Below are 10,081 nucleotides of genomic sequence, written 5' to 3'. Positions count from 1 at the left end.
TTAATATATATATATATATATATATATATATATATATAAATGATGAGTGGTATTTTTAAAAAAATTAATTGACTATAAGGCTACAAAGATTTATAATCAATTAAAATTATTAATTTAAAAAATAGAATAAAAATATATTAAATTATATTTAAACGATGTTTTAATATTAAAAATAAGATATATACATTGTCTTAACCCTTAACAACCTACGGCTATGTGACTAGAGTTGTCAAAAAGACTCTTTGTTCTCGAACAACTCGTGTTCGGCTCGCTAAACAAACGAGCCGAACACGGACACATTTTATTTTGTTTGAAATAAAAACGAGTTGAATACAAATAGTGATATTTTTTAATGAGCCTAACAAGCACTGAGTCTAGGCTCGCTCGTGTTCGGGTCGTTTACGCCCCCTTAATACTCAATAAAATGAGGTCTTTGAAAGAAAAAATAGACACCTACTTGAGATAGCCCGTGTCATTATGTTGTCTAATCATATGCCTAAATATTTTTTAGGAGAAGTCATTCTTACAACGATATATCTCATTAATAGGATGCCTAAGCGAATTCTATATTTTTCAAATTCTCTGTAATATTCTCATGGATTCTCACCCACACATCCGCTCTTTTTTTTGGAGTTACCATTGAAAGTTTTCTGATGTATTGTCTTTATTCACATCCATCAACAACACCACACCAAACTTGATCACAATTCTCTCAAATGCATTTTCCTTGATTACTCATTCAATCAAAAAGAGTACAAATACTAATTTTCAACCACTAAAATAATATACAATTTCATGGATATCACATTCTTTGAGAGTCAATCTTATTTTCTCAAATATAAAATTCAGGGGAAAAGCACAAAAAATTGTCATATTTGAGATTTTTTTCAAAGATACTCAGTTGTTTTTCCTTTAACTGGACCAAACCATGCCCCTCAAACAACTCCACTTGAAGAACCAAACTTTGTCACAAAAATAGCCTAAATTCTCTACTCCACTTCAATATGAAACCAATGATCAGGAATTTCGTGTCTATAACAGAAGAAGGATCATTGAGTATATAGAGAACACTATGCAAACTCAAAACTATCAAGAGCCAAAACAAAGTCTTGATAATCATAATTGTATGGATTCATCAACTCATGACTCTCTTACAACAATGGATGATGACTTTAATCAACTAATTGCATATAGGAAATGTATATGAGAGTACACTGATCATTCAATTGAAAGATATACAGTTTATGGGAATTTGCTACCATCTTACAAGGCTTTTGTGATAAGCCTTGATAGTGTGCAAGTTCCCAACTCTGTCTAAAATGCTTAAAGGTTCCAGCATGGAAACAAACAATTAAGGAAGAAATTCAGGCGCTTGAAAAGAATAACAGATAGACACTTATAGAGTTACCTCATGAAAAAAAAACATGTAGGTTGCCAATGGATATTCACGGTCATACAAAGCAGATGAAAGTGTAGAGAGTTTAAAAGTTAGACTGGTTGTCAAAAGCTTCACGCCATGTGAGATTGAATATCAAGTAACATTTGCATATGTCAAACTTAATACGGTCCAGGTTGTACTCTCTTGCAGTTAATCAAATTTGACGTTTATACCAGCTTGATGTCAAAAATACCTTCTTGAATGACAACCTTGACGAAGAAGTCTATATGACTATACCTCTGACCTTGGAAAATAAGTCGAATAGCAGGTTGTCTTGCAAGTTGAAGAAGTCCTTGAACATCTTGAAGCCTTCTCCTGATACTTGATTTGACAGGTTTGCTAAAATAGTGATCACATATACATATCATCAGTGTCAAGTTAAGCATACACTATTTGTTAAATCTGATTCTATAGGCAAAATTGTTGTTCTCATAGTATAAGTAGATAATATTACCGTGACAGGTGATGATTCAAAGAAAATTATCAGACAAAAATTGATACTTACAACAAATTTGAGATCAAGGATCTCAGAAATTTCCAATATTTTCTGGGAATGGAGATGGCTCGGTCTAAGGAGATAATTGTCATATCCCAAAAGAAATACATCTTAAACATGTTAAGTAAAACTAATAAGCTTGGGTGCAAACCTGCTGACACGCCTATGAATTCTAACAAAAGATTGAACAGAAGTGAAGAAAGCAATCCGGTTAACAAAGGAAGATATCAAAGACTTATGGGGAAACTATTTTACCTATCATACACAAAACCTGATATTGAATACTCGGTTAGTATAATAAGCCAACACATGAATAATTCAAATAAAGATCATTAGGAGGCTATAAATAAAATTCTGAAATACTTGAAAATGAATTTCCAAAAGATCTAAAAACTGTACGATTGAGATATACACAAATGCTAGCTGGGAAGGAAAGGTGATAAGAAATTGAACAATCAATATTGTTCATATGTCTACGGGATTCTCATCATTTGGTGAAGCAAAAAGCAAATTGTTGTCTCTCGAAGTAGTACAAATTTTGAATATCACGCTCTTGCGCTAGAAATATGCGAGGAAATATGGATTCAAAGGTTTTTAAAAGAACATAAGATTAAGATGAAAGACAAATAAGATGTTCACTAATATCCAAGCAGCTATTAGTATAGTCAAATATCATGTGCATCATGACAGAATAAAACAAATTGAGATTGATCGACACTTCATCTCAGAAAAGGTTAACAATGAAACTGTTCAGCTCAGTTATGTACCTATACGACATCAGACTATTGATATTCTTATCAAAGCATTATAAGAGGTCAATCATGATGAACTGAAGCCAAAACTTAGATTGTACAATATATACAACCCAGCTTGAGGGAGAGTATTGAAAATTGTCAATCCATCTTAGGAAGAAATTTATTTCCTTCTCTAATAATATATTTCACTAATTGTATTTCCATTATTAGATTTTTTTTCTTATTTTCAATGGATTCCTATTTCATTTTCTTTCAGTATTATATATATGTGGCAATGAGTAATATACGACTTAGAGCGAAAAATAATAATCTTTTCCATAATCTATAGAAATAATGGCTTTTTTACAACACAATTATAGCGACACAACATGATCAAAATAAAGCCTTAGTTTCGAAGGTGTTGCCTAGTTGTGTTAACTCGTAGCCTTATTCTAACTAAAAGTATATCAAAATACCTCAAAAAAGAACTTATATCAAAGTTTAACCGATGTTAAACTTTAAAGGTCCCATGCATTTTCCCTTTTAGCTTTAGTTATAAAAGTAGGGAAAGATAACTAAAAAAGGGTATGGAATTATGTGATAACACCACAAATAAACTTTGCATTTAGGAATATTATAAGAAATATTGCCAAGGTTTTTTAGATATTTTATGAGTAACAAAAAAAATCAATCTTTTGCATTCCAAAATGTTCTTTCCTTTATTCTTTCTCCCTAAAAGTATAAAAAAAATTACATTGATCTAATGGAAAATAAATGATTGCAAATAAATTAAATTAGTCCTTTTGCAAGAAAATATAAATGCAAGTAGAGCCAAATTGCCTACAATCCATTCATTGTTCTATTATTGTAGTAGTGGTAGTTTGACTTTATCAATAGTTGATGGTCAAATAAAGTGGCAGACGTTATAAAAGGAAATGAAAAACTATTTACACAAAAAGTAAAGAGTCCCTCCATTATTTACAAAGCAAAATTTATAAAATAGATAACATCCATTTTCAGAAAGTAATGATGAGGAGACAAGAATAGTTCACCTTAAAAATAAAAAAATAGCACTAGTAATGTCCTTCAAACCTTAGCTTAAAATGAATTAATGGTGTCCATTTGCTAATTTAGTTGCTTAACTTAATGACCTATTTCATTCACCAAACAAGTAATATCAAAGTTGATGTTTCAGCTATGGTTTAGCGTGCAATGCAGTTTGTGGCTCTTTAATGTGATATCACAAATTTAAGCTACTAGGGACCTGAATGAATGAAATTGCACGAAATAATAGGATAAGTTCATATCTATATGTAAAGCATCGTTTGGTTAAATTGGTAGAGTTCCTTTAAAAGCTTTAACAAAATGTGCTTGTAAGAGAGCACTCTTACGATTGATGGTCTCTTAGAAATAAGCACCAAAAAAAAATAACCATGAGATTTAGCTAAGTATAAGTTAAATTGGTAACGTAGAGAATAACTCATCTAGTAGAGGCAAGTTCATTATACTTTAGATCTTGGTTGGCTGCTACTAGTCAAATATGGTTCAAAAGAGTTTGTGATGATTCCCACACATGTTAGATGAGTTTTAATGATGATATTGAAAACCTTCCATTTGAGTGAGTGTCGACCAATGTAGAGGATTCTCATATAAAGAGTTGTTATTGTCATACACATGAGAGTGAAATATAGTCTCACAGCAAAATTGTGAAAGAGTAGAGTTCCTAATTTAATAATAATAATAGTCCTTACCAATTAACTTTAGTTGTATAATTGATGAATACACTTCTACTTGAATATTAAGCTCAAACTGTGGCTTGACGATTTCTAACTAGTTAAAATGTTAATTAGAAAATGAAATGATGACTGAAGCCACCTCACAATGGACTATCATATACGAAGAAATTATAGAATATGGCTCAAAGCGGCAAAAAAAATATAATTAAATTAATGACAGAAGCCACCTCACTAAGATGGTTACCTCGGAGGCCGGACAACAAAGTTAATAAATTGGTCGATCATCTTCATTCAGCACAGCCAGCCCACCTGGAGGTGTTGCCGGCTTATGATACCTCTTAAAGCATTAATATCACAAACCTCTAATGAACATAGTAGCGCTGAAATGCAAACAACTTGCAACAAAAACTTCTTAACCACCATAAATCAAAGTCCTGAAACAGGTCACACTCATGACATCTCCATCGTCCACCAAACTAGGAGGACGAAATATGTAACTCCTCCAAATATGCAGGCCTAAGCCCCAAAAACCTCCTGCAACTGTTAAACAACCCAAGCTCGACCAGACATTGTTCAAATACCATAAAGCACGAATTGATAAAAAAAAAGCTGCCAATAAAAGCCGGAACCTTAACTCCAGAGGCTGTAGCGCTCTAAACTTTAAAAATGCCAACATAAAACATCATTCCAACTTCTAAAAGTAACGGCTGATTATGAAGAAGCTCCGCATTCTCACCCTAAACCCTCAAAAAGGCAATGGGCCCCAAATCCAGCTCCAAAACTGCGATACGAAATAATTCACCCCAAATTTTTCGAGCCACCCAACTCCGCACTCCGCGTCGACCAAATCAAAACGAATCCACCGTACTTGAAGTAGCTTAAAAGATGAATCCACCCTAACTTCCAGCCAAATTAGTGAAACAATAAAACTGCACAAACTCCAACAACTGATCAAACATCTCAAAACACAAAGCGAATTGCTCGCCCCTGACCCGTACTAGCTTAAACTTACACCACTCTAGCAGATCCGAAGTTCAAAATGCTCCCCAACGACAGAAGATGCTAAGAAGGCGCGTGGAAGCCCTAAAAGGTCGCCAAAATGACAGGAATCTCAGCCTCTTAGCTACAAAAGAAAATAAACACCAGCAGAAAGGAGGAAACTGAATGCCCAAAACAAGATGACAAGTTTTATGAGAAAATATTGGATTTGGACTATGCACTTAGAGTTACTTGCAGAGTCCAATAAAATTACGGCGAAATTTAATAAAATCATGTCACGTAGCGGTGACAGAAAAAAAAATAAGATTTGTCTGGTAATACAATGGAATATTTATTTCGTGTTATTCAAATGTTATTGTGTATTACTCAGATGCCATTATGTATTATTTAAGTGTTATTGATATATTATTGTGCTATTATAATATCAGGAATATTCCTAGAATATAATAACACCTGAATAACACAGAATAACACAGGAGAATATTTCCCGTGTTACGGGACCAATTTTTTTTCCTGTGTCACCTCTACGAACATAATTCAATTGGACTCCACACGTAATTCTAATTACGAAGAGTCCAAATCCAATCTTTTTATCCAAGTTTTATACAGCAAAATTGCCTGAAGACTACGAAGGTGAGAGCAAGTGAGCCACGCCTAGTTTTATTAGGCTGAATTTAATTGAGCCATTATAGCTTTTTTGTGGGCAGGTGACATTAAACATTAAAAACACTAGGGCGGGCCAAATTTTCTGTTTGTACATATTTCACAACTACCCTAACATATTTACATACATATATATATATTCAAATTCTTAATATAATATCATAAGTATCACTTTTTAAAAGTGAAATCCACTTTAAAATATCAAAATATTGTGCATGTAAATATGAATCTTTATGTATGAGATAAGTAAAAACATAAAAAATGTGTTCTATGTATTTAAAATTCTCTTTTTTAGGAAATTATTTTTTTTTCTTAAATATTCAAACTCATAGGACTATTCTTCATTTTTTCTTACCTACGCATGTTCGTGTACATCCAATTTTTATTGTTGTTTCCTTCTTAGGGCTCAGACTATTTTTATTATTTTTCTGACAACTTTTTTATTGTTCGATATGATTATATAGTTATAGTTATTATCACCTTCAAAATGTTAATATTAGATCACATACTTTTTAAAGCATGTCGTCAATACAAAATATAGATAGAAGAGAAAGATATGAAAAAGAAAAAATCCAGATAAGATACGGAAAGCTAAGGCTTTATAGAGGGAGACTTGGGTTGCTTTGCTCAAATGAAAGAGTTGGGATAAGAAAATCTTCGATTCACTTATACGATTATGGTGGAACTGAGAGTTTAAACGAATAATGTAATAAATAAAAAATATTAATTAATTATGACCTAAATGATATAAACCAACAAAATCTTGGAGATAAATGCCACTAAATAACAAATTATAGCATGAAAAATTAACAACCCTAAGTGAAAATTGCATAATATGTCCTTATGAAAAAACATGAATAAAACTTACGAAGCTTCCAAGCTTTCAATTGTAATAGAATGCTTCTTCAAGAATAATTTTGAAGTAGCATCAGGACCATATACCTCATTCCCAACCCTCATCAAAGCCAATGTCGATGTCATAGTAAAGGAACCTTCGTTGCTTTGCCTCTCCTCGTTTTTCCCTCTAGTGTCGAAGTGATGCCAATCTCAACCCCCTCCTCACTTGTCCGCGACTGTGCTCCTACAATAAGCCACATGTATGGGTACGAAATCATCCAACTCATCATTCCTCTCTGCTCTACTGGCTTGACCACCTCATTGATAAATAACATTATAGTGATGGCTCTAGTGGTGCTAGCAACAGCAACACACATCGTCCAAGATAAGATTGGGGCTTTGCCTATGTTAATAGCGGAACTTCATGCCTCACTGAAGTGGTTATTCGTCGTTGTCTGGTCCAACTTTTGATTAAAAGGGATGTCGAACGGTTCGACACAAAAGCGGTTATTTTGGAGATCCAGTACTAGCATTAATTTTTGATGTCAAGTGTAGGGTATTCACATGACTGTCTTGGGATGATTCATTGCTCACTCATGGCACCTGGTAGCTCAAGGCACTCATCTGAGACATCTGGTATGTGCTCGGGGCATGAAACCAGGGTTTGTGATGATTCGACCTCCCCGAGAGAACCCGTGATTGGATTGACTCACCCCGGACATTTGACGTGTTTGATGTCCATTATGGTGTTTAGGGATCCCTTTGTATCCATCCAGAGCCCAGAGTCAAGGGAAGTCACGGAGCCCTCCTACGCCCCCTTTGTATCCATCCAGAGCCCCCCAGAGTCAAGGGAAGTCACGGAGCCCTCCTACGCACATTATGAAAAAATTAGAATTTAGAACACATTACACATATCGTAGTTCAGAATGTATGTTGGTGACAAATTCTTCGATCAGTGAACAAGCAAAATACTTATTTTTAAATTTAGGGGATCATAATTTACTATATTTGGTATTTCATAGCTTTCGGATCGAGAAAACCTCCAGTTGGACAATCTACGCCAAAATTAGGGTATTCGAGCCAGACCGACGCCTTGGCACCCAAAACTGCCTCTGAAGCCTCCAAACCGAGCCATGGGAAAATAGGTGCCAGCCTACAGGTGCCTAGGTGCCAAATTGGACATGTAAGCGTTGATCCTGGGCGCCTAGGCGCTAAAAAAACCCCTTCAAATGGTCATTTTCTGAGTCTCGAGAAAGTAAGAGCCAGCCTACTGGCACCAAGGAGCTAGGGTCGCAACACCTAGGCGCTAGTCTAGTTCCAGATCATGATTTTGAGTGTGATTTAACCCCAGTGCATCCTCTTGGTAGCCAAAAAAGGGATCATCTTGGGCTTTGAGAGTATTTGTTTAGGAGGGAGATAAAAGAGGTAATTATACCTCTTTTGGAGGCTTATATGATGAGGCGGGAAGGCCATTTTTGACAAATTAAGGGGGAGTAGAGAGGACTAAATGGCTTATCTCCCTTAAGGTCCTCCATTTGCAAGAGCTCAGCATTTCTTGCCTCCTTCAAGTGTTGGTCATCTTATTCCTAGAGAGTAAAAGCTTGGAGCTCCTTCCTTCTTCCTCTTCTTGCTAGAGAAAGCTTGGGAGCTTCCTTGAGGAGAAGAGCTTGAGAGAAAGGTGAGAGTGAGGGCTTTCTTCTCACAATCCTATTCTTCTTCATCCTCTTCTCCTCCTTCCTTTGCCAAAAGATCTTCTTCTTCTTCCTCCTCCATCCTTTGAGTGTGTGAGGAGATCTTTCTAAGGAGGAGCTTGGCTAAATAGGGAGCAAGGTGTCTCTTCTCCTACATTAAAAGATAGCTTCATCCTATCTTGAGGAAAGATCATCAGCGCATCGTTGGAACTTCACCGTAGCTCATAACTTATTTGGAATCTCGCTGGAGCTGCAAATCTCTCCTACAGCTAGGAGAGTTTCATCTGAGACACAAGCTTGGGACGTCAATCAACCAACATAGTGGGGAGATTCCCTAAAGCCCTTTGCATTTTCTTTCTTAGTCAACCCTAAGATGTTTGTAGAGAATACTAGGTTAAAGTTATTGATTTCCTAGAGAATTCCCTAGGTTAGGAAGCACATTTGTGGTCAAATCCTTTACGAATTCGAGTGATGTCTCCTTTTAAGCCCTAGATCTACATCCTAACGAGTTGGAATCCTAATTTTCTATGACTTTGGGGTTTCCAACCTTCCTTGAAGGGAATATAATAGTTAGATCTTGCAAAATGGGGAAAGCTTTGTAGCTAACTTCTACAAGATCGTGGAGGGGTTGTAGGATGGATAAAGCTTTGTAGCTAGTATGTTCTACAAGTGATGAAGGACTTCACATATAAGAAATTAGATGATGAAGTTCTCCACATTCCTCGCCAGAGCCGGAGGCGACTATGCCTCATATCCAAAAGCTAAAACCTTAGCAACCTGTGTGAGAAACTTAGTTGATTTTGGCTCGTTATTGATTGTGATCACTTGCATCATGTCATGTTGTACGTCGTGATGGGTATGTATTTCATCTTGTATATTGCATTGTATGTTTTCATGCTCATGGGTTTGGTCACCCATAGGAGGCAGGTATAATCAACCACTCGACATCATTCAACTTGATTGATCATTCATCTCCTGATGATTTCATTAGCCAAATGACACTGGTCATCTCGGCCATACGTCTCTAGATTGGTCATTTATGTGTATGCCTTGTATGTGGTGTCACCATGGGTTTGGTCGCTCATGCTAGGTGAATTGGTTGTTTGATACTAGTCAACCAAGACATATGCATATTGATTGGCCAATTATGTGTGATTTATATGTTTCATTTTACATATTGCACTTACATTTGATCAGTCGTCCTAGCTCAGTTGGAACTACTATGTGGTACTGGCAGTTGGAACCTTGGACTTATAATCCTTCTCATGGAGGTGGCCACTTGACTTCTCTCGTAGTATAGGGTCCGGCGACTGAAGGTCTCCACGACTTCTCCTTTGCTTTTGATGTTTTGATATGGGATGTCTCATTGGTAACATCAGTTTTTCGGGAGGAATTTTGGTCCCTAGAGTGCTGATCATATAGGGTAATGAGTGATCTTTTGTCATTAATTGTTCCTGGAGGCTTTTCACTCACAGTGACTAGTGGTC

At 35.7% G+C, this 10,081-nt stretch overlaps 1 protein-coding gene across 4 annotated transcripts in view; it reads right to left on the bottom strand.

Annotated features, from left to right (window-relative positions):
- The window catches only part of LOC110026644, a 62,999-nt gene extending 57,394 nt beyond the window's left edge, over nucleotides 1–5,605 (bottom strand). Inside the window, exon 1 of one of the 4 annotated variants that reach the window (XM_020727659.1) lies at nucleotides 4,649–5,605. In XM_020727659.1, the coding sequence (XP_020583318.1) occupies nucleotides 4,649–4,695 (47 nt within the window). In that variant the 5' untranslated portion in view covers nucleotides 4,696–5,605. Of the gene's footprint in view, nucleotides 1–1,408; nucleotides 1,601–1,631; nucleotides 1,774–4,648 lie in introns of those variants that run through there. The other 3 variants (XM_020727658.1, XM_020727661.1, XM_020727660.1) reach the window with 3 other exon arrangements.
- Between the last annotated feature and the right edge of the window lie 4,476 nt (nucleotides 5,606–10,081).

This window comes from Phalaenopsis equestris, unplaced genomic scaffold, assembly GCF_001263595.1.
Source record: "Phalaenopsis equestris unplaced genomic scaffold, ASM126359v1 Scaffold000391, whole genome shotgun sequence".
NCBI lineage: Eukaryota > Viridiplantae > Streptophyta > Magnoliopsida > Asparagales > Orchidaceae > Phalaenopsis > Phalaenopsis equestris.
The sequence above is the reverse complement of the archived record's forward strand: the minus strand, read 5'-3'. Positions and strand labels throughout refer to the sequence as shown.